The sequence below is a fragment of the Eumetopias jubatus genome, unplaced genomic scaffold, assembly GCF_037043125.1.
Source record: "Eumetopias jubatus isolate StellerSeaLion01/CBP00866 unplaced genomic scaffold, mEumJub1_p1.0 scaffold_1, whole genome shotgun sequence".
In the NCBI taxonomy this organism is placed as follows: domain Eukaryota; kingdom Metazoa; phylum Chordata; class Mammalia; order Carnivora; family Otariidae; genus Eumetopias; species Eumetopias jubatus.
Window position 1 is genome coordinate 118,428,805 of NW_028274807.1, and position 25,382 is coordinate 118,454,186.

The following is a 25,382-nucleotide window of genomic DNA, read 5'->3' on the forward strand; positions in this document are numbered from 1 at the left end:
CTCTTCTATAATCTGTCTTCTAAGGTGAAATTCACAAGGCCTCTCGTACTCTTCCCCTGAGGGTTTGGTTTACTTTACTTGTGATTTTGCACATTATATCAGCATGAGGATCTCGTGGCTCTAATGATTAGGAGTAATGCTTATGCAGACCATCCTTAACTCTAAGACTTCTACAGCAAGAATGTAGAACCTACTTATTTCACTTATCTCTCCATATATCTTACTAACCAAGACATGTTCTCCTAAGTTCAGTACATCCTTTTTTTTGTGAACGTAGCATATGACATATTTCCATGAGTACCAAATTATGTGATTTTATTTTTAGAAATCCTCTAAGTACATTAGACAATGTTGATACTTTTTTGTATTCCTATGTAACAGATTTCCTTTCTAATGAAAACTACCATTAAGACATAGCTGAAGAAGGACTTTGTGTTTGGTTTATTCAGAGAGATAGGATCATGTGTAAAAACAAATGAGAAGAGAGGTGCAATATTCAAAAGAAAGAAAACAATATATTTGAAGGATGGAACAAGATAGATTCTTAAAAAATATAAAAGGTAGCTCCTCTATTTTAAACAGGATGGTATACAAATATAGGTTGGTATGTGTGTTTGGCATGGGGCAGATGAGAAGCTCTCATTGGATGCCTTTTGTTTTCTTTGTAAAGTGAATGTTGAATTTAGCTATTGAGAATGGAGTCAGGGAAAGGGAGGTTGGTCTCAAATTTGAGTAAAGTAGAGGAGGTTTGAAAATAGTACTTGGGGGAGCACCTGGCTGGCTCATTCAGAAGAACGTGTGACTCTTGATCGTGGGGTCATGATTCGAGCCCCATATTGGGTGTAGAGATTACTTACATAAATAAATAAACTTTAAAAAGAAATAGTCCTTGGGGAAAATGGAAGAGTATCAGTTGATCAGAAAAACATGGTTGAATTATAGGCAATATTGAGGGCCCTTTTTGAAGTTGATCAGTTACAGGCCTAGAAAAAGCAGAGAGATTTAACTAGCACTGGATTTTGCTAGATGGATATAATGAAAAGACAAAGAGGCAAAGAAGTTTAGGATATTGGTGGGAATGTTACTAAATAGTGGACAATGGAATCTAAGTGGGATAGTAAGAGAAGTAAAGAAAGTAGAAGGTTAAGTTAATAGTTTCAGAGAAAGTAAAAGGGTCAGTGGATTGGAGATCCCAAATTAAGTTAATCATAAAGTGGTTGAACAAGCAAGTTGGATGGAGAAATTTTTAGACAATAAGATGTTGGGATTAATGATTTGGGAGGTGAACCCATTATGGGTGATGTCATGACCCAAGTCATAGCCATAGCATTAGATGGCTGAAGTGGGATGGAAAAGAAGGTTATTGGCAATAAGGAGATTGTGAAACTAAATTCCTGAGGTCTTAGGTAAGTTATTTATGTAAACACTGAAGGCATTCTGGAAGATGGTGGGCATAAGGGTAGAATAGAAAAGAGTAGAGTAGTTTACTATGAAGGATTTGAATGTCACAGTGGGTTGTAAGAACACCAACACCCTCTCCTAGCCCATATACAGTATGAAAACAAACAGCTACTCCTTGAGAGGGCTACATAGAGAACTGATGATACCTTCAGTTAAAGAGGTTGCTATTAAGGATATAATGGAGTGAAAAGGATTAGGAATTGGAGAAAGACAGAAGACAAGAAGAAAGACACAAGTACTTTATGGGATGCTATGGAGAAGATGATGCACTTGGAAGATAATTTGGAGTTCCAAAACCTTGTACCTCAAACAAGCAAGAGATGAATCAACCAAAAAAATGTGGTTACCAAAGGATTGGTGATAAACACCAATTATTAATAAATTATTAAAATACAGAATTATTTTTTAAGTACTAACTCTCATTTTACATAAGAGAAAGTTAAAGGATAGTTTTGTTTATAATTTAGAAAAGAGATATAGTAAGTATCTTTAAAAATTTAATGCCCCACATCAGTTACCTTAACCCTTGGAACCTGCACTAGAGAGACAAGCCCCAAAACATCTGGCTTTGAAAACCAATAGAGCTTGTGTGCAGGAGAAACAGAGCTGTGGGAAATGGAGATTCTTCTCTTAAAGAGCTCCCACGTGGACTCAATTATCCCAAGACCCTCGTAGGGTAAAAGCTGAAGTTTGTAAAGTGCCAAGACCATATGGGAAGGACATTGATTTGCTAACCTTAGGTAATTGTTGGAGGGACAGGGGCCTGTTGGAATTCTTTCCAGGGATGAGGCATTGACAGGTGCCTTTTTGCATTCTTCCTCTACCTTGCTAGTGCCAAAGTTGGCAGGTGCCATTTTTGTAGTCTCCCTATATGGTAAAATAACACTAATATAATGTATGTCCAATTATACTTCAATTAAAAAAGAAAGAATACAGACTAGGGGCACCTGGCTAGTCAGTAGAGCACATGACTCTAATCTCAAGGTTGTGAGTTTGAGCCCCAAATTGGAGGTAGAGTTTACTTAAAAATAAATAAACACAGGTGGGGCGCCTGGGTGGCTCAGTCGTTAAGCGTCTGCCTTCAGCTCAGGTCATGATCCCAGGGTCCTGAGATCAAGCCTGGCATCAAGCTCCCTGGCTTTGCGGGGAGCCTGCTTCTCCCTCTCCCACTGCCCCTGCTTGTGTTCTCTCTCTTGCTGTGTCTCTCTCTGTCAAATAAATAAATAAAATCTTTTAAATAAATAAACAAACACAGGTGTTTAAAAAAAAGAGAGAATACTGACTACAACACTGACCCCAAAGCAATAAAAGTGTAAGGTAAAAGCAAAAGTAAATAGAGAGGGGTGCCTGGGTCACTCAGTCGGCTAAGCCTCCAACTCTTGGTTTTGGCTTGGGTCATGATCTCAGGGTCCTGGGATCTAGCCCCGGGTCAGGCTCTACACTCAGCCGGGAGGTTGCTTGAGATTTTTCTCCATCTCCCTCTGCCCCTGCCCCCCCCCATACACGCGTGCACTCGCATGTACTCTCTCTCTCTCAAATAAATAAATCTTATAACTCTAGAGATTAGTTTTTCCTATTTTGAACTTTGTATGAATTGATTCATACATAATGTATTCTTTTGGAACCTGACCTCTTTTCCTCAGTACTGTGATTTTAATATTCATCTGTGTTGTTACTTATAGTTTAGTTTGTTCATTTTCACTGATTACATTGTATGAATATAGCACAATTTATCCATACTTTTTTGGATGGGCAGTTGTTTCTTGTTTGGGGCTTATAGTGAATACATATGTATGCACTACTGTTAGGTACATAATTACAAGTGGAATTATTGCTTCATAGGATAATGCTTAAGCTCAGCTTTAGTAGATACCACCGAAAAGATTTACAAAGTGATTGTATCAATTTACATTCTTCCAGCAATTTATAAGAATTTCTTTTATCTCTTTCCTCATCAGTGCTTATTATTGTCCCTTACATTTTAGCCATTGTAATATAGTGATATTTCTTTTGGTTTAATTTGCATTTCCCTGATGAACATCCTTTCATATTTGTCAGGCATTTGAATATGCTCTTTTGTGCAATGCCTGTTCAAATATTTTGCCCTTTTTCTGAGTTGATTACCTATCTCATATTTGTTTTTTTTTAAGATTTTTTAATTTATTCATTTGAGAGAGAGAGCGAGTGAGCACGAGAGCATGAGCACAGGCACAAGCAGGGGGGGAGAGGCAGAGGGAGAGGGAGAAGCAGACTCCCTGCTGAGCAGGGAGCCCGATGTGGGGCTCGATCCCAGGACCCAGAGATCATGACCTGAGCTGAAGGCAGAGGCTTAACCCACTGAGCCACCCAGGTGTCCCACTGTCTTTTATTTGTAATTTTCATTATTGATTTGTGATGTTATTCTCAATTTCAGAGAAAAGCCTTAAATAATTCATTATTAAATATGATTGCCATAGAAGGTTTTTTTTCAATCAATATTCTTTATCAGATAAAGAAAATTTCCTTCTATTCCTAGTTGGTTGAGAGTTTTTATCATTAATCAGTACTGATTTTGTCAATTTTTTTCTGCATCTGTCAAAATGATCATGTTGATTTTTCCTTTTTTCTTTTAATCTGGTGAATCATGTTGATTGAATTTCAAATATAAATCTGTCCCTGAATTCCTGGAGTAAATCCTATTAGGCTATGATATATTATCCTTTTTATATGTAATTGGATTCAATTTGTTACATTTTGTTTAGGATTTTTGCTTTTATTTTCATGAGAAAGATTAGCAGATAATTTTCCTCTCTCGAGATATCCTTGTCATATTGGTAGCAAGATTACTGGCTAAATAACTTTTGAGTGAAAGTAGTAGGTTTTCCCATTGAATTTTTAGAAAATGGTAGTCGAGGGCACCTGGGTGGCTCAGTCAGTTAAGTGTCTGCCTTCAGCTCAGGTCATGATCCCAGGGTCCTGGGATTAAGTCCCGCATCAGGCTCCTTCCCCAGCAAAGAGACTGTTTCTCCCTCTGCCTGCCACTCCCCCCTCTTGTGCTCTCTCTCTCTCTCTGACAAATAAATAAATAAATCTTAAAAAAAAAAAAAAGAAAATGGTAGCAGAATGCTACATTTCAAAAATTGTTGGAAAACTTATGTTTCTTTTTTAAGATGGTGTGGCTTATTTCAGACCAAGGCTACCATTGAGAACAACAACATAAAAGTATCAGCTGCTATGAAAAAAACATGTATATATATAATGTCATTCATCTATATACTATATTTATAGTGTATATTTTATAATACATATATTTATATAAAAACACAAAATACAAAAATTTAAATTATGATATAATGAGCTCAGTAGATGGTCTGAATAGTAATATAGGCATACTGAAAATTCAGTCAGTGAGTTAAAAGTTGAAGCTGAGGGATTCCTTTAGCACATAGTACAAAAGCACGAAGAGATGAAAAGAGTATAGTTAATTTCTAATATTTCTCTAAAAAATGGAAAGGAGATAGAATAATATCCCTTGGATGAAGAATGATTTTATCTTTAGATCAGAGGTCGGCAGGTTTTTTCTGTAGAGGCCAGATAGTAAGTATCTTAGGCTTTGTAAGTTTGTCACAACTTGTTTGTGTTTGTCACAACCACTCAACTATGCTGTTGTAACACAAAAGCCATCATAGACAGTAAATAAATTGATGACTATGTTTCAGTAAAATTTTATTTACAAGAACTGGAGTCAGTCTAGATTTGTCTCATGATCGTAGTTTGCTGACCCCTACTTGAGATTGCAAAGGCCCACTGAATGCCCCTGTTAACCTCTTTTTGTCTTTCTGGATTCACCTATTATGTATGTTTTACAGAAATGGAATCCTATATAATATGTGGCCTTTTGTGTCTAATTTCTTACACTTAGCATATTTTTTAGGTTCATACACATTGTAACAGGTATCAGTACTTCTTTCTTTTTATGGCCAAATATTTTATTGTATGGATATACCACCTTTTGTTTATCCAGTCATCTCTTGGAAGACATTTGGGTTCTTTCCACCTTTTTGCTATTGTGAGTAATGCTGCTCTGCACATTCATTTATAAATACTTGTTTGAGTACCTTTCCAGTTCTTTGTGTACATACCTAGAAGTGGAATTGCTAGACTTTTTGAAGAACTCTAAACTGCTTTTCACAGTGAGTGCACCATTTTGCATTCCCACCAGCAATGTACAAGTGTTTCAGTTTCTCCACATCTTTTCCAACACTTGCTATTTTCACTTTTTTTTTGTTATCCCCATGCTAGTGATTATGAAACACAGGAATTTCTTGGGGTGCCTGGGTGGCTCAGTTGTTAAGCATCTGCCTTCAGCTCAGGTCATGGTCCCAGGGTCCTGGGATTGAGCCCTGCATCGGGCTCCCTGCTCAGCAGGAAGCCTGCTTCTCCCTCTCCCACTCCCCCTGCTTGTGTTCCCTCTAGCACTGTGTCTCTCTCTGTCAAATAAATAAATAAAATCTTAAAAAAAAAAAAGAATTTCTTATAGCACTTAAACGAGTTCTCATTTAATCACACAGGCATTGGGAGAGGTATCCATACAGTAAAAAACTAATGCAAAAAAATTTTAAGTTAGGTACTCAGAACTGCTAGCATATTTATTTAAATTTTATTTAAATATTTGATTATGAGTTGGTAGTTTATCATCCTAGAATATATACATACTCATACATATCTACATTTATTTTTTATTCTTTCTTTTAGCTACCTAAGAAGGAAAGGAATAATAATAAATGAAACATCTGCAGTTGTATATGCTCAGTTACTCACAGGTCGTAAATACCAAATAAATCAAAATGGTGAAGTTCGTCTAGAGAAACAATGGTCAAAACAAGTTCTTCCTTTTGTTTATCAAACTATTGTAAAGGTAAGTGTCCATCAAATCTCAATTGTATCTTAATGTACATTACTCCCACTGTATAAAGAAAAGACTATATCATATTTAATATTTATAAATAGAAGACTAATGCAGCAATGCATAATGGAGGTTATGATTTAATATAATCTGAAAAAACTAGTCTTTTTTTAATTTACGTATAATTGACATTGGTTTCGAAGTGTACAAAATGATTCAATATTTGTATACACTGCCAAATGATCACCAATATAAGTCTAGTTACCATCTGTCACCAAAGTTACAAAATTTTTTTCTTATGATGAGAACTTTCAAGATTTACTGTTTTACAATTTTAAATATGCAGTGCATTATTATTGACTAAAGTCACCACACTGTACATTATTACATCCCTATGATTTATTTATTTTATAACTCTAAGTTTGTACCCCTTAAGCCTCTTCACCCATTTCACCCATCTCCCCAAACCCCTTCCCTCTGGCAGCCACCAGTCTTTTCTCTGTATCTGTTACTTGTGTTGTGTTTTGTTTTATTTGTTTTGTTTTTTAAATTCCATATTAACTGAAGTCATATATTTGTCTTTCTCTGTCTTACTTCCCTTAACATAATACCCTCATGTCCATCCATGTTGTTGCAAATGGCAAGATTTTCATTATTTTTTATGGCTGAGTAGTATCCCAGTGTGTGTGTGTGTGTGTGTGTGTGTGTGTGTGTGTGTGTGTGTGTGTGTGTGTGTGTGTAGAGAGAGAGAGAGAGACCACATATATATACATGGGGATGGGGTGTGCCTGCCAGCTTCAGCAGGACACACCTGCCAATGCTAGCAAAATAAAGGAAGAACACAAAAAATGGCACCTGCCAGCACTTCTGTGCCCAGAGAAAGTCCCAACAGTCCCCTGTCCCTCTGGCAAACACTTTAAGATTAGCAAATGAATGTTTTCTAGGCACTTTCAAACTGCTGCTTTTACCCTGGATCTCAGGGCCAGTGAGTCTGCACACAAGCCCTTTATAAAAGTAGAATCTCCATTCCCTACAGCCTTTTGGGTCTCCTGGACATAAGCCCCATTGGTTTCAAAGCCAGATACTTTGGCGGCCTGTCTCTCCAGTGGAGTTTCCAAGGGTTGGAGTGCCTGATGTGGAACACAAACCCCTTGCTCCTCAAGAAGGAGATCTCTCCTGATTGTGGGTCTCCACATCAGGGGTGGGGTTTTTGGCAAGAGCGTGCCTCTGCCTCTCCTAACCATATCGATGTGTACCTTTTAGTCTTTTGTTGTGGAGTTGCTGTTCACCTAGTTTTCAGGTCTTTTTAAGAGGGAACTAATTGTTCCATACGTAGCTGAAGATTCGGTGTGTATCCATGGGAGGAGAGGAGTTGAGGATCTTCCTGTGCCGCCATCTTGAACCACCACAAAAACTGTAGTCTTTAAAAGGATTATTATATGCTCAGACACTCACTCTGTATGATTAGGGAACTTGTCTTTATTTATTTATTTATTTTTTAAACTTAATCTCTAATGAAAAAGCCCAGCATTAGCCTAACAGCCTGCAGTTTTAGAGTTTTATTCTCCAAAAAATGTTTGCCTTAAATAAATTAGTAAATAAATAAAAAAAAGCATTTGCTTTTGTGTTTGTAATTTTGGGTGTGATAAGGAGACAAAATTTTTTTAAAGTGTGTATTGATCCTGTAATTTTGGGAAACAGTATAGTGTAGTGATTAAGAGCACAGACTGCCTGAGTTGACTTTTTAGCTGTATGACCTTGGGCGAGATTTCATCCCCTTTCTCTGCCTGAGTTTCCCCATGTGTAAAGTGAGGCTAATAATGATCTGTGCTATAGAGGGTTATCTTGAGGATGAAATGAACTGATAAATGTATGCAGTACCTAGAAGAATGGCATATAAAGTCAATACATTTTAGCTACTAGTATTGTTACATAGAAAATCTTTACACTTCACATTTGCAGACAGCATAGTAATAACCCCAGAGGAAGAACAACTTGATGTGCAATCCATAGAAATTTTTACTGTGATAATTTACTTTTATATTTCATTCTATATAGGACATCCGAGCTTTTGACTCCCGTTTCTCCAATATCAAAACATTGGATGACTTGTTTCCTCCTAGAAGTATGGTCTTTATGCTGGGAACCCCCTATTATGGCTGCGCTGGAGAAGTTAGTTCCTGTTATTGTTACTAATTAAATTTCTTTCTAGTTTTAAGTTAATATAGTTATTTAACTTCTCTTCACTTAGGTATAAGATAAAATGTAATACTGAAGGGGAAAAGATTCATTTGTCTAACTTATGAACACAGTATTTGACTATATATCTTTCGTCTTGAGCAGGTTGGGGTCAGGAGGCAGGGGAGAAAGAATTCAAATCCTAATCTCTTATTTAGCAGGTTTATTCATTATGGTAGTATGGATGAAGCAATTATGAAATTATTTTAGTTGTATTATTGGGTTGATGAACTTGTAAATGTGTTGATATTTGAGGAACTCCAGTTCTCACATGGAAAAAGATACATGTAAATATGAAATGGAAGAATGCAAGAAGGAATCTGTGGAGACAGATTAGAATTGAAGGTATTAATGTGAACTCATGATTTTTAAAATACGTGTGTATACATGTATATAGGCACACGTGTATGAATATATATGTATATTTGTATGTGTATGAATGCATATATGCCTGTACATACACATATGTTTTAGCTCTGTTTGCTCAAAAGGATAAGAAGCCAAGATACTTCGATAACAGTGAACACATAAAATCTGCAGGTTTGACTTCTAATAACATACTCCACTGAAAGCTTCTCAGAGAAATGACCCATTACAGGGTTGGGGCAGGGTAGGTACAGGATTAGCCTGGAACCACTTGTTATGCCAGAAAGTAAGGAAGTGCTCAAAAGAGTGATGGGACCGTATCACATAAACACAGAAACCTATTTAAAGGGGCTCCTACCAAAGTGGCCAAATCTGGGACAGTTTGAGTACCAAAATAATGAAGTACAGTAATGGATTATAAACCATTGGGGGGGATAGGAATTAATGATTCCATAGTGATAATGAATAAGTAAAAGGGAAAGGAAGGACTCTTGCTTATATATCCTGTCAAAGGTAAATGGAGAGAGTGCTAGAGTTGGAAAACTGTCATTTTATAAGCATTACGATAAAGATTGAGTCAAGCAACAATCATCATTGGAAACTAAATCTAGGGGGAATTTTTTATCTGAGTAGGATATTTTCATGGCCTTAGAAAGTGTCTTCCTACAGACCATTAATTAGTTGTAAGAGGAAGAAAAACCTAATTGGACATTGAAGAAAGTGAGCAATATCATGTACCTCCATATGTGATACCTAAGAAGGACACATCACCCATGCACTATTCTGGCTGGGAATATATGAGTTTAACTTAATCATAAGGAAGCATCAGACAAATCCAAAATGAGGAACTTTTGTTTTTAAAGGCAGGATGAAGAGGGAAGAATGACCTTATTCTTCAAAAATGTCAATGTTATAAAAGACAAACGCTTTGGATATAGTCTAGATTTAAGGAGGCTAGAGCTATGACAACTAAATGAAATGTCTGATCCTAGCCTAGTTTCTGTAGTAGAGGGAGAAAAGGATTTTCTTTATTATAATATAGGAACAATTTTAGGTCAACTGTGACAAAATTGGAATATGGACAGTTGATTGAAGTCTTTTATCAATGTAAATGAATATACTTAGTAACTGTACTGTGGTTATGTAATAAAATATCCTTCTTAGGAAATATACACCAAAATATTAAAGGGTAAGGAACATGATATATGTAATATACCCTCAAAAAGTTCAAAAAAATAATCATGTATGTGTAAATACACAGAGTATAAATGTTGAAGCAGATGGAGTAAAATGTTAACATCTAGGTGAATGTTTTACAAGTGATCTTTGACCTGTTTTTGTGTTTGTAGCTTTTTGGTAATTTAAAATTATTTGCTAACAGCTATTGAAGCAATGTACAATGACTCAAATTTGCAATATAATCACATTCATTTATAATTTCTGAGAGAATCTCCAGTATCCAACTTTACCGTCTTACTGTATTTCAGAAATAAACACTGTTCAAATAAATAGAAAAGTAAATACAATGTGAAAGAGACTAAAACAAACTGTGATTTTCTTTTTCCCTCCAAGGTTCAAGATTCAGGGGATGTGATTACAGAAGGTAGGATTCGTGTGGTTTTCAGCATTCCATGTGAACCCAATCTTGATGCTTTAATACAGAACCAGCATGTGAGTACCATAGTCCATATTGCTTAATTTAGAATTGATAAACTTTAAAAGTGGTAGAAGCATATTTTTACCATCTTCTCTGAATATATTATAAATATTTTTATGTAATACTGATTAAATTATCTCACAGTTGCATCTAGTATTTAAAAATGAGTGTGGGGAATCTGTGCTCAAATTTCATGCAAATGTTCAGGGGAGGGGCGCCTGGGTGGCTCAGGTCATGATCCCAAGTTCCTGGGATCGAGCCCCGAGCCCCAAGCCCCGCATCTGGCTCCCTGCTCAGCGGGAAACCTGCTTCTCCCTCTCCCTCTGCCACTACCCCTGCTTATGCACTCTCTCTCTCTCTCTCTGTCTCAAATAAATAAAAATAAAAATCTTTAAAAAAAATGTTCAGGGGAAAAAAATCACTGAAATCCCATTATTAATCTATAACAGTTTTTATGGGTTATCATGTTTAAGCTTAAGAAGGGGCACATTTTTTAGCCCACCCTCTGGGAATAGACTTAGATTTTTTTTTTAAATAAACTTTTCATAATCAAAGCCTACATTTTTAGTTACAAGTAATGGCCTTTCTGCAATGGAAGCTAAAGATGAACAATCACTAGAAAAAATTGGGAAACTGCCTTTAAATTCACAGCATCCTTTTTTAGGACCTTTTTCTCCAAAGATGTTCACTGGCCTCCTTCATTTTTCCCTATTACAATAGGAGGAGGATTCTGATATCTGTTGTATATTCTTATTGTGACTAGATAATTAATTTGACTGAAGTTAATTCACAATCAGCCAGCTATTGATACTTACACTTTTATTCTCTCTAATTGTAAATTCTTAAAGCTTTATATCCTGTAGGATGAACTCAAGGCATTGAACATCAGCATATACTTGAGGAAACTTTATGGAAGGCAGACAAGTCCCTAAATTCTTACCATCAGGTGTCTTTGGAGAAAGAATTCAGAAAGCACAGTCAGGAAACCAGAAGAGTGTCCCATTTGATTAAGATGCTGGAGCTCTCTGTTCTGGGAGTTAGTGGAGGTAGAACAACTTACTTATGTTCCTCCCTAGCTTTTTCTAGATCTGAATGAACATGCCCACCTCCAACGTACAGTGTTGCTAGGCATGCCTTCTCCACTATGCTCTCTTTCTCTTTACATACTTTCTTTAACTTTTACTCAAGCCTTCTTTCTCTACCCCAATGTTCTCTGCTTTTTATTTTACATTTTCTAGAATATTTGTGATGGTCTTCATCAATTTTAGTTATACCATAACCAAATACTTCTCAAAAGGAATACCATTGGTGTTTTGGATAGGACAACAATGTGTAAAATAGGACTGTCCTATATATGACAGCATAGTTGGCATCTTTGTCCCCTGGACACTAAGAGGTAGCCCACGCCAATAACTGAATGATGTGCCCCTATACATTTCCAGATGCTTATTAGAAAAATAAGTGATACTACCTGTGATAGAGAACTACTACCTTATTTCTTCCTATCTATTCTGGAAAGCATATTTGATTTGTCTGTATTATTTCTAAACCTAATAATGCTCTTGATGGAAAAACTATATTGCATTCTTTACCAAGAAAGATATTAACATATTTTGATAATGAATTTATATATTTCATGCAGCTAAAAAAATTTATTCATTTGGGGGTTATTGTGGACATATAAAATATGCATATGATTCATATAAATATGTACTATATTTATACATATTCATATGAATATAGTATATGAAATCCATATAAAATGTGTGTCATTATTATGCATTATGTTAGGATTATATGGTAGCTTACCCTTTTTGGTACTGGATTTATAATTTGCTTCCTGGTTAAAAATTATATGATCTGATATATATTTTTTTAATCTTCATAGTTTCTTCCCTTAAGTACACAAATTAAGGTTATATTTCTTTGTACTAATTATAAGCCTATACATACTTCTTATTTTCATATGATAGTAAATATAAGGGGAGATGAATATTACTTATATTCATATATGAAGAACATTTTTAATTTTGCTCAGTAGCAACTGTTTTGATGACATACTCATGTTTTAATTCAATGTAATAATCATCAAGGCCTCATTATGTCCCAGTACTTTACTAGTCCTTACTTGGAATATGAAAATTAATGTTTAAAAATAGTTCTTGCCTGCAGAGTTTGCCATTTAGACTTACAGTAGACTTTATTTCTTGAGACAGTTTCACAAATTGTATATTTCCTCCCCCTTTCATCCATCCTTGGGAATTCTGTCCTTTAAGGAGAGAGAGGAGCAGAAAAATTCTGCCTACAGATCCTTTCAAAAAAAAAAAAGGGAAATGGATCACTTACTTTTGAGAATCCTTATATTGCCACATTCCAATGGTTAGTGATGTCTTGATTATCTCCAGATTTTAAAGGTAAAGAAATAACATTTGATGCTTTGTGTTTCCATAATTGACCTTTTTGTTTTTATATTTAAAGAAATATTCTATAAAGTACAACCCAGGATATGTGTTGGCCAGTCGTCTTGGAGTGAGTGGATACCTTGTTTCAAGGTTTACAGGAAGTATTTTTATTGGAAGAGGATCTAGGAGAAAGTAAGTTTATGTTAGAGAAATTTATTTAAAGTGGCAGAAAAAATTAAATGATAAAGATAAACTGGTTAATATTTTAGTATTTATTTTCTTTTATTAATTGCTCTGAATTTTCTTTAAAAATTATGCATAAATTCCTCTGATGGTGATCTTTCATCTAAATGGGACATGTTTTAGGTGTTTGGAAAGACAGTTCTTATTTTTAGCAGCTAACAAATTGAACCTTGAAAAAAGGTATCAGAAGGTGTGTGTGAATCTCAATAATATATTTCCCTGCATTTTCTTATTTCATTCTCTTCTCTAGATACATAATCTATTTATATGATTTGTTAACTTGGGTTTCAAAGCCTTACTGCTACTTTGAAATAACCATGAAACCTATAGAACAATCAAAACTAAATTTTTCTAAGAATTTTTTGAAAGCAAAACTTTTTGTATTTTTTGAACAAAATTTTAAAACTGTGTGTGTGTGTGTGTGTGTGTGTGTGTGTGTGATTTAAATTCAGCCCTCATGGAGACCATAAAGCAAATGTGGGTTTGAATCTCAAATTCAACAAAAAAAATGAGGAGGTACCTGGATATACCAAGAAAGTTGGAAGTGAGTGGATGTATTCATCTGCAGCAGAACAACTTCTTGCAGAGTACTTAGAGAGGTAAGTGCCTAACAAGATCCTCCTAAGCATCCCAAAAATGTGGGAATGTAATAACTATTTTGCTTTTGCTGATACCAATTTTAGACAAAAAAAGTTTCCTTTGGTAAAATGTGACATATTACATATAAACTTAATTTTATATCATGGAGCATCATAGCTATTAGCTAAAAGAAAATAGAAAAATACTGTATATTATTTATTTTTATTTTATTATGTTAATCACCATACATTACATCATTAGGTTTTGATGTAGTGTTCCATGATTCATTGTTTGCATATAACACCCAGTGCTCCATTCAGTATGTGCCCTCTTTAATACCCATCACCAGGCTAACCCATCACCCCACCCCCCTCCCCTCTAGAACCCTCAGTTTGTTTCTTAGAGTCCATAGTCTCTCATGGTTCATCTCCCCCTCCGATTCCCCCCATTCATTTTTCCCTTCCTGCTATCTTCTTCTTTTTTTTTTAACATATAGTGTATTATTTGTTTCAGAAATGAAAAAAAGATGATGAGAATTGGCCTCCTTTTATTTTTTTTAATTTTTAATTTTTTTTTTTTTTTTTTTTTTTTTTTTTTTTAAGTAATCTCTATACCCAGTGTGGGGCTTGAACCTACAACCCTGAGATCAAGAGTTGCACTCTCCACCAACCAGGCCAGCCAGGTGCCCCTTGGCCTCCCTTTAATGAAAATTTTCCTTAACTTGCTATCATAAATTATTGACTACTTTGCATGTCTATGTTAGTAGTAAGAGGATTGGTATGGATGAACAAAACAACTCTTCACACAGTGGATTTTCTGAGTCTTAAAACTCCAACCAGATAATAGGTTACTATCCTAAAATTATGCATAATTTTTTTTATTTGAAAATAAGGTTTTTATTGAGGTTATAAAATAACCTATAATGAGGTTATTTTATATAAGGAATTTTATGCTGAAATGGTCTAAGAAATCAATAAATCTCAGCTCCTCATTATAAAAATGAGAAAACTGTGTGTTGAGATTAACTGAGTTAGTGACAAAGATTTATAGGGAAAATGTTTACTTCTCATTCACAATTGAATATTCATTCCTTTGTTCTACTGGTTTCTAACCTTGTATTTGAGGATCCTCTTAGGTTTACTAGGGCTGCCATAATGAAGTAGCAGAAACTGGCTTAAAACAACAGAAATTTATTGTCTCACAATTCTGGAGACCAGAAGTCCAAAACCAAGGTGTTTGGTAGGGCTATGCTTCCTTTGAAGATGGTAGGAAAGGAACCATTCCATGCCTCTTTGCTAGCTTCTTGTAGCCTCACACATTTGTTCTTAACTCCAGTCCTCCACCTTCCCGTGTTCTCCCTGTACATCTTCACATCATCTTTTCTCTGTTAATGCCTGTCTTTGTCCAAATTTCCTCTTTTCATAAAGATACTTCATAAACATAAAAAAAATCATGTTAGATTAGGGCCCACCCTAAAGGCCTCATTTTTATTTTATAACCTCAATAAAAACCTTATTTTCAAATAAAGTCATATTCTGAAAGTAGTAGGAGTGGGACTTCTATTTCTTTTGTTCACTTCCATATTTCTTTCAAATGTTGTATTTATCCTACTTTTTCATTATTTTTCAACTTGACATATACATTGATTTCATACCATGAAAGATGAAGCTTTAGCTCTCTTCTGCTACCTCCCCTATTTCCTCACCTTCCTGCACATACACACACACACACACGTGTGTGTGTGTGTGTGTGTGTGTATTTCCCCTTTCATTATAGTTGTATTAAATCTGTATTTAAGGTTTACTTGATTGAGATAATGTAAATGGTCACAAGTGGACCCTGTAGAATATTATGGTTGCATTTCCTTTCTGTACACATTTTTGTCTTCCCCATCTTGTTTAATTATTTGCTTCTTGTCTATATTCATATAACTAATTCAGCCCTAAACTCTTTGTCATAGCTGAAAGACTTAATATAGTCAAAACAGATCAGGAGATCTCTCAGTTCCATTTTTTTTCTCATAGACTTCCTCCTTTAAACCTTCTGTCTTCCTGCTTCAGTGTAAACTAATTGTTTTCTAGGGCTATCACACAGCTCTCATTCTAGAGTTTCTCTCTACTGTCTAGGAATTCCCTTCACCATTCTGCTTTGTAGGATTCTTTTATTTCCTGGCTTTCATACCTTTCTCTGTTTTATGTCTCCAGTTTGATGGGGCACTTAATCTGGTAGCTTCCTGAGAGAGCTTGTGTGTCTGGAAATGTCTTTATTCTTCCCTGACCAGAATTGGTTGATAGCTGGCCTGGGTGTAGAATCCTAAATTGGAGATTATTTTCCCTCAGAATTTGAAAAGTACTGCTCTATTCTCTTTTTGTTTCCTTTGCTGGTGAGAAGTCCTGTGCCATTGTGATTCTGAATCTTTGTGTGTGATCTGTTTTCATTTTCTGAAATCTTTTCAGAATCTTCCCTTTATCAGTGCTGTTTTAATAATATGATGACATGTGCCTTAGTATGGGTCTTCTTTCTTTCCTTTGGCTATTCAGTCCTTTCACACTTAAAACTGATGTCCTTCCATTCTGAGAAAACTTCTTGCATTATTTCTTTGATAATTTCCTCCTCTCCTTTTTTTTTCTGTTCTTTCTGAGACTTCTGTTAGATGATAGACCTGGATTAATCCTCTTAATTTTCTTATCTCTTCTCACCAATTTTCTATATTGTTACACTTCTGTTCTACTCTGTGGGAGATTTCTTCAACTTACATCATTTTTATTTTTATTTGATTTAATCATTTTTAATTTCTAAAAGTGTGTCCTTTTTCTCTGACATTCCTTTTTTATAGTATCTCTTTCTCTGAAGATGGTAGTTCTCATTTTTCTTCTCTATATTTTCTGTTTTCTCCAAATTGCTCTTTTTTTTTGTTTGATTTGATTGTACTTTTCACATTAAGGATTTTTTTTTTTTACTTGTCTGGGGTTTCTTTGGTGTCTAATCATATTTAAGGATGAGGCACTAAAAATCTGATTGGAAATTTAGTGTGCTTTGGTGGGGCTTGTCAGGTGGGACTTTGCTATTTTTGCAAAGGACCTCCAACTATCACTACCTGTATGTGTATATTTTCTCTCAGGTTGGCTAGTTTTCCTAGAGAGGTAGTCTCCAGCCTTTTCCTTGGAGGACAGATGTGAGGAACAAAACTGACTTCCAGTGTTTTGGATATTAACCAGGGTAAAGGGAACTTACTATGTAATGGATACTATGAAATGCCCTCCAAACCTCCCTTTAAAGGACTTATTTCTATGGCAGCTTAAATGCTGTTGTCTGACAGCCCTCAGCTGTGAGCTCTCTTCAGGAGTTGCCTTGCAGAAGAGAACTGCCTCCCCTAAAGTTATATCCCCTTCCCACAACAGCCACAGATCCAACACCTGATCTGCAAGGAGGTGAGAAAGACCCAGCGGACCTGATTGCCCCAGTTCAGGATAAATCTGAAGACCCATCCTAGTTTGAGATCTCTGTAGGACTGACCAAGGAGTTCATTAACAGTGGATCACAGCCCAACTTCTCCCTCTGCCCAATTCTGCTTCCTTCCTTTTTTCCTTCCCTTCTACATGTGTTGATTCCACAAGAGCTCTCTGATAAACTTTCTTCTTGCTTACTTTCATCTTAAGAGTGTGCTTCCTAAAGAAGTTACACTTCCTAGCCTGCTTCCTAGCAACATGTTATGTAGTAGTTACACTTTCGTTAATTCCCTGTCATCTCTTCATGCCCTACCCACCCATCTCCCTGTGCCTTGTATACCTAAAGCTAGAGCAGCCCCTGTTCAACCTCTCCAAAAGATAAACTGCAAACAGGTCTTATGCTGGGGTGAAGGTGAGTAAGCACATGATCATCCAACTGCTTATTATACAAAATTTTCAACTAAAAGCCTAGTAAACTTCACCCTGCCCATACTACGGTGTTACAATGTACCTGGAGCCCATAATTCCTGCGCTTTTGCAGACTTGCACAGTTTAAATTATCTTGCTTGTTGTTGACTTCCCATCCTGGTTGCTTAGGGTGCAGCTTTTTCCTGTCTTTCAAACCAGTTAATGCTTACCCATCCAGTTTCCAGTTTCTAAAATTTTGTTAACAACTCATATATGCTATCAGACTTACCACTTCTCTTTTCATGTCTTTCTGGGTCTGTGCCCTATTTTATACTTTACTCTATTTTTAGTAGGTCGGGAAGTGAGCAAAAAATTAAGCACATATGTTCAATCTGCTATGTGTATTTAAAAGTCCTGCACTATTCAGGAAGCAATGGAGTTTTGAGGAATATCAAAAGAAACTTCTAATGTATTTTAATTTTCTTTATTGTGGGGTACTCCAGCTTTGTTGTGAAAATTAGAAAATGAACATGTAGATATTAGTTTTGTCCATTTATCACCCATCATTATGATCTGAGGGCGATTAGAGTCAGTAATTGAATAAGTAATTAAAGTTTATTACAGTTTATGAATTGAATCATTTCTCCCTCAGCTACTGAAAGTTTTTTGAGGGCCTGTGAATACTTTCAAATCATTTAGTCTCTATTCCTTATTAATACTCTGTGTGTTACAGTCAGTCCTCAATATGTTTTATATGTCCCCTTGGGATCCAGAATTATTTGATAGGGAAGTTTATGTGAAGTTAGCCATATATATTTTCTAAGCAGTATTTTTGTTTGTTTGGCTAGAGCTCCAGAACTATTTAGTTATATAGCCAAAAATAGCCAAGAGGATGTATTCTATGAAGATGACATTTGGCCTGGAGAAAATGAGAACGGGTAAGCAAAATTTGTGGCATTTATTGGCTCATAGTTCAGCTTAGTGTTCCAGTGAAAGGTACAGTAGCTAGCTTATCAAGAATTTATATTACTTTTGTGAGGAGGGTTTCATATATATATATATATATATATATATATATATATATTTTAAGATCTTCAGATAACTTATTTTCACTTATATCAGTAAAGTACTTTTATTAAACTAATTTTGTGGGTTTTTTTAAGTTACTGAGAAGTAATATGTCCATGTTCACATTAGATTTATAACTAGCCCCAATTAAGTTTAGTGATTAATTATTAATTACGTATTTTATGTCTTTTATAATTCACAGCCTTCAGGAAATTTATATTAGGCCTTTTGTATAAAACCTCAAAGTTTTAATCATTGTGAAAAAATTGTTTTTAATGTAGTGCCGAGAAAGTTCAAGAAATTATTACTTGGCTAAAGGGACATCCTGTCAGTACTTTGTCTCGTTCTTCTTGTGATTTACAAATTCTGGATGCAGCTATTGTTGAGAAAATTGAGGAAGAAGTCGAAAAGTGCAAGGTACTAATTTTCGATAACCCAAGATGTTTGGTGAGATTTGAAGTTAAATGGACTATATATCATCCTACAAATAATTTAATTTTGTTTCAACCAAATAAAACATGAACTCAGTGATTTTAATTTATGTCAGGTAATCCTTTAGTTTAAAAAAATGTTCCAGCCATTTCCAGTGGCCATTAATAAGTTTATCTGAATAAAAAGAAATGCACTTTAATATATAAAAGCTATAACATTTAAATTTTATGTCCTAATGGTGTTTCTAATTTTAGGAATTAATATTCTGTAATTCTGGCCAAAATACAAAGTTTGTGATTAAGAAATAATCTTAATCCCATCTTGTTCCTATTCTAAGTTCTTTAAAGACATAGTTCTTTTTATAGAACATAAACATTGTGTTTAGTTCACTTTTACAGAATCACTTCTAAAGTGTACTTTCCCATCCACAAACACATTCAATATTTTTTAAATCCTATTTAATCTTTCCTATTTTTTTATGTCTTGATTTTAAAAAGCAATAATCTTCTGTGTAGACTTAACTATTTTACTTATTTTGATCCTCTATTTTGATATAATGGAAAATGGATTGATTATATTCCCTTTATAACTTTTGATTTTATTTTCCACACATTTGCCTGTTTATTAAAATGATGTTGCTTTGCTAACACAGGAGTCTAATAGCAAACTAAGTTAAGAAGTGGGCTCTGAAGCCATTTACCCCCATTTCTCTTTCAATACTTTTAACCTTAGGCCAGATACTTAAGATACTTACTTTCCATTGCCTCTATTTCCTCACTGGTAAAATGAGAATAAAACAGTACTACTTCATAGGGTCATCAAAAGGATTAACTAAGTTAAAGCATGTAAACTTCTTCTAATAATGCCTGTTTTTAATGCCTAACATGGCTATTATTATTTGAATTCTCTTATCACATATTCAAGAGCTATGAAGACAGTCTGGAAAATTACTACTGGATGACTCTTTTTCTCTTTAGGAAAAAATATACGGCTTAGAGCCAAGAGTTTGATTTTTTGAAAGGTCATTGATACTCAGATAAGGATAGAAACCTGCATTTCATTTTTTTTTTAACTGGCATTTCTTTTTGTCTTTCAACCTAGAGTAAAATCCATTTGTACAGCATTGTTTTTGAAATGAGTTTTCCACTTAATAAAAGTTTATTACTCTAAGCCCCCAAATTTTATTTTGATGTTTGATAGTCTCCACTTCTAACAAGCTCCCAGATGATCACATTTTGAATAGCCAGACCTAGAACTTTTCATTTTGTAGCTGTGGGTTGGAGCCTATTGTGAAAATTCCTCAGTTTATTAATTTGCTTAATGAATCAGGTTTGATTGCCATGTCCTCTAATCGGTGCTATAATGTAGTAATTCCTAGAGATATATTAAAGCATATGGGTTGTTGTTTTTTTTTCATATACAGAACTCCAGGCATAAATTTGGGGTCTGCCTTTTAAAATTACTTAAAATACTTTTTCTTCTTCTTGCTGTTGTCAGGGGGCACCAGTTGTACCCTATTGGTCCTAGTCTGCTGTGGGCTGAAAGCATAGACATCCTGTCAGTACTGCCTTCACTATTCATTCTATTTAAAATTGCAATCTCTCTCTCCACAGTGCTGATCCCCCTTCCCTGCTTTATTTTCCTCTCTGCTTTTTACCTTCAAACATTTGTTGCTTGTATGTGTCCCTAAGTAAAGGAACAGGATACTGTTTAATCCTTAGCACCTAAATTAATACATGGCACATAAATGTAACTCAGTAAAGATTTGTTGAAAGAATAAATGAAATGCCTTTATAGTAAAAGATAATACGGTCTGTTTAAAGGCTTGAGCATTTTCCAATATAAATACACGAACTCTGTAGTGTACGGCCTCTATAGCTTGGAGTTGTTTTATTCTCTTCTGTACTTATTTCCATAAGGTATGTTCTAAAGATAGGTGGCTGCAAAATAAGTAAACTGTTGCCGTTTGTCTTAGTTGGTAAGAATTCACTTAAAAATATTTAATGTGAATGGTAGTTATGGATTACAATGGATATAAACTATTCTCATGGTTTGATTAGGTAGAACAAGTAATGTTATTTCTATTTTACAGTAGAAGGAGGCTGATGCTTAAGGTGAGTGAGTTCACAAAATTGACAAGGAGTAAAGATGGGACAGAACTCTTCTTCCAGCATTTGTTAGATGATCAAAAAATTCAGACATCAAAGCCAATTTCGTAAGAGCTTCCAAAAGCAAGGGCTTTGTTAAATCAGTGCCACCTTAATTTTTATAAGTAGCCGTAAAACCCACAGTATTGTCATAGATCAGTACTTTATACTTTTTTTTCTTTTAATATAGTTTTTCATTGACCATCATGTACAATTCTTTTAAGAGTAAAAAGGCATTTGAATAGGATAACATTTACATAAAGTTCTAAACAATTTAATCTTTTGTTAGCAGTAAGGTTACTTTGGGGAAGGTAGTAACTGGGAAGGAATACAGGAGTTCTTATGTTGTACTTAGTAATGTTCTCTTTCTTGAACTCAGCATGGTTATACATAGATAAGCTCATACTACAAAAATTCATCAGGCTGTATACATACAATTTTGCATTTTTCTATGCCTTATACTTCAACAAAAACTTTAACTTTAAAAAAATTTTAAGGGGCACCTGGGTGGCTCAGTTGCTTAAGCATCTGCCTTCAGCTCAGGTCATGATCTTGGGGTCTTGGGATCAAGCCCTGGGTCAGGCTGCCCACTCAGCAGGGAGTCTTCTTCCTTTCCCTCTGCCTCTTCCACTGCTTGTGCACTCTCTCTCTCTCAAATAAATAAATAAAATCTTTAAAATTTTTTTAAGGAAAATAGGTTTTATGTATTTATTTACTTATTTTTAGGTTTTTATTTGTTTATTTTCTTGACACAGAGAGAGAGAGAGAGAGCACAAGCAGGGGGAGCCATAGGCAGAGGGAGAGGGAGAAGCAGACTCCCTGCTATTGCAGCCTTCTCAATCCCAGAACCCTGGGATCATGACCTGAGCCAAAGGCAGACATTTAACGACTGAGCCTCCCAGGTGCCCCCCAAAAATTTTTTTAAGTAAGAATTTATTATTCCTCTCTGCTGCATCTGAAGAACTTCAGATATTCTTTAAATTGCTCATTTCATTTGGCTTTTAAAAATGAATGGTAATGGGGGCGCCTGGGTGGCTCAGATGGTTAAGCAACTGCCTTCGGCTCAGGTCATGATCTCGGAGTCCTGGGATCGAGTCCCACATCGGGCTCCCTGCCCAGCAGGGAGTCTGCTTCTCCCTCTGACCCTCTTCCCTCTCATGCTCTCTCTCTTTCATTCTCTCTCTCTCTCAAATAAATAAATAAAATCTTAAAAAAAAATGAATGGTAATGAATGATGTCTAACTGAATAATAATTTTATATTTTAATGTAAATCCAGATAACAATAATTTTATAATTATGTTTTTAAATATTTAAAAATTTTTCTTTCTTCAGCAAAGAAAGAATAATAAGAAGGTACGAGTGACAGTGAAGCCCCATTTGCTGTACAGAGTAAGTTTCTTATCCAAGTTGTTTTTATTTTGAAAGTATAGAAGGAACAAAATGTTTTTGTTATAGTAATAGAAAAATTATTTCAAATTAGAGTTAATAATAATTAAAGCTTTCTTCTCTTTAGCCTTTAGAACAGCAACATGGAGTCATTCCTGATCGAGATGCAGAATTTCGTCTCTTTGACCGTGTGGTAAATGTGAGAGAGAACTTTTCAGTTCCAGTTGGCCTTCGGGGCACCATCATAGGAATTAAAGGGGGTAATATCTCAATACTTGGCATGTCTTCAACTGCATCTAAAATTGTAAAGTAAAACACAAATTTCTGTGCCTTATATCTAAGCAGAAGGCAACAATGTACATATAGTTAACACTGTTGTACTGTACACTTAAAAATAATTAAGATGGTAAATTTTATGTCATGTATTTTTTATTTTAAAAAAAGAGAGAGAATGGAGGGAAAAGGGAAGAAGCAACTAAGGATCTAAACGTGCTCAAAGGGATGCCTGGTGTGAGGAACTTTGCAGTGTAGATACCAAAAAAAGTCAGCCTAGCATGAAGCAGCAAATCCGGTGCCAAGGGATCAAGGTATTGGCAGCACTGTCCTTTCCTCTCTCAAGCACTCAACCTTGGTCTGATTGTCTGGACTAGGAATGGTAAGGGCCAGATGGGTAATAATGAAACAACCCTCCTGCTCAACCCCCAATTCAGCTGTTCAAATACTGGGCTTATTAGATTGTATTCTAGTTAAGTTGTCTAGATACAAGGCCTTAGGACTCTGATAACATCGAAGTTTCCTTTCTTCTGACAGTTCCTATCAGTAATAGTCACTGCTTGGGATTTGTCTTGAGAAGGATTTTAAAGCTGTATCTATGCTGAGTAGGAAAGAGCTCTGTCATTGATTAACCATCTCTGCCATGGATAAAAAGGGGAATATTTCATTACTGCCCTTAGCTGAGACCTCATCTCCATAGTCAATTTCTCTAAAGGGAATAAACAGTCCTCTTACCTTTTATAATCTTAATAATCTTTTGAGGAATACCCTTCCCTCAGGGAATAAGAACCTAAAAGGTGAGCTTTAAGCCTTCAGAGGAGAAACTCCTGCCTCTCATTGAGCCTTACTTTCTTCAGTTCAGATTTCAGGTAAAAGTAGGTTGAAAGATACAGGTGGATGTTGGGGAATGGATGAGCTCTGCAGGCCTGGTTTCAGCTGGGCAATGAAGGACTGGGGATGGGGGACAGACATCCCTCCACTCCTACCCCCGGCTAGGATATTATCAAATATTGTATTAGGGTTCTCTAGAGAAACAGAACCAATAAAGTAGAAAAGGGGTGGGGGAAAGGTGGAGAGAAATCGAGGACAGGGGGAGGGGGAGTGGTGAAGGGAGGAAGGGAGGGAGAGGAGGGGAGAGGGAAGGGGGTAGGGTTGGTCAATTCTGAAGTAATGTGATAGACTCTATTATTAATTTGGGCTTAGAATTCAAATAAAGCTAATTATTTCACTTTACCTTGGCATTTCGGGTAAATTTAATCTTGCCAGATATATCTCATCAGGCTCTCTGCCAAATTTGTTCTTCTCTGTTCCTATGTAAGTTTATTGCACTTTCTCATGTCTCATATCTCAGTTATGGCATCCATAATCTACCAAGTCATCTCAGCCAGAACCTTGGAGTCATCTTTGGCATCTCTGTCCTTTTTATCTACACAGGTCACAAATTCCTGCCAGTTCTATCTAATGATATTTCTGTTCTCTCCATTCTATTCCCTTTATTAAATAAACTGCCATGCTTTCAAATCGTCATTGTCTTTTATCTGTCTTACTGCAATACTTTCTGAACTGTGAACTCCAAAGTGACCTCTTTTATTAACTTTTATTATGAATAATTTCCAACATAGACAAAAGCACAGAGAAAAATATAATTAATCCCCTCACAGCATCTAATTTAAAATATTATTTTACTTTAATACCAGTAAGGTAATCTGCAAGTTTATCTACTTTACATTTACTGTATTCCCCTATACCATTCTCTGATAGTTGTAATGCCTCTTACAAGCCAAAAACTTAAATGCTGATTTTTCATCATATGATTTTTAAATCTCTCTTATTTAACAGCTAATAGAGAAGCTGATGTACTATTTGAAGTATTATTTGATGAAGAATTTCCTGGAGGCTTAACGATAAGGTTTGTATTTCCTGATGATAATTACACTTTGTAAATATGTCCACGTGGCAGTGACTTTACATTACTTCTTTATTTGTCCACAATTTGAATTCCTGTTATATGCAAGACATCATACATGCTAATAGGGATGTAACAATGAGTAAGATAGACATGCTTTCTAGTCTCACAAAGCTTTCATTTTAGTGGGAGAGATAATTGTGTAACTGATTATAGTATTATTTAATTAAAATGTGAGAAGTGCTGGGAAGGAGGGGTTCCAGTTTCTGTAAGAGTATGACTTCTAGAAAGGCTTCTTTGACAAGTGATATTTAAGATGGGACTTGAAGACTGAGTAATAGTTAACTGGAGGAAGAGGGAAGAAGAATGACAGGTGGTCAAGAAGAGGCAACAAAGGATTTATTCATTAAAAAAAAAAGAATGCAAGTGTGTCTGAACTTCAGCAACTATGTAAGATTAGAGTAAGAGAGAAAAGCAAGGA

The 25,382-nt window shown here is 35.4% G+C and overlaps 1 protein-coding gene across 3 annotated transcripts in view; it reads left to right on the forward strand.

The window, feature by feature from the left end:
- XRN1 (5'-3' exoribonuclease 1) overlaps positions 1-25,382 on the forward strand; it is a 110,272-nt gene that overhangs the window by 49,649 nt on the left and 35,241 nt on the right. For all 3 annotated transcript variants that reach the window (XM_028099120.2, XM_028099121.2, XM_028099122.2), the window contains exons 21-30: positions 6,196-6,358; positions 8,405-8,518; positions 10,523-10,621; positions 13,086-13,201; positions 13,705-13,851; positions 18,537-18,626; positions 19,038-19,173; positions 22,669-22,725; positions 22,850-22,982; positions 24,835-24,904. In XM_028099120.2, coding sequence (XP_027954921.1) covers positions 6,196-6,358; positions 8,405-8,518; positions 10,523-10,621; positions 13,086-13,201; positions 13,705-13,851; positions 18,537-18,626; positions 19,038-19,173; positions 22,669-22,725; positions 22,850-22,982; positions 24,835-24,904 — 1,125 coding nt within the window. The remainder of the gene's footprint in view (positions 1-6,195; positions 6,359-8,404; positions 8,519-10,522; positions 10,622-13,085; positions 13,202-13,704; positions 13,852-18,536; positions 18,627-19,037; positions 19,174-22,668; positions 22,726-22,849; positions 22,983-24,834; positions 24,905-25,382) is intronic.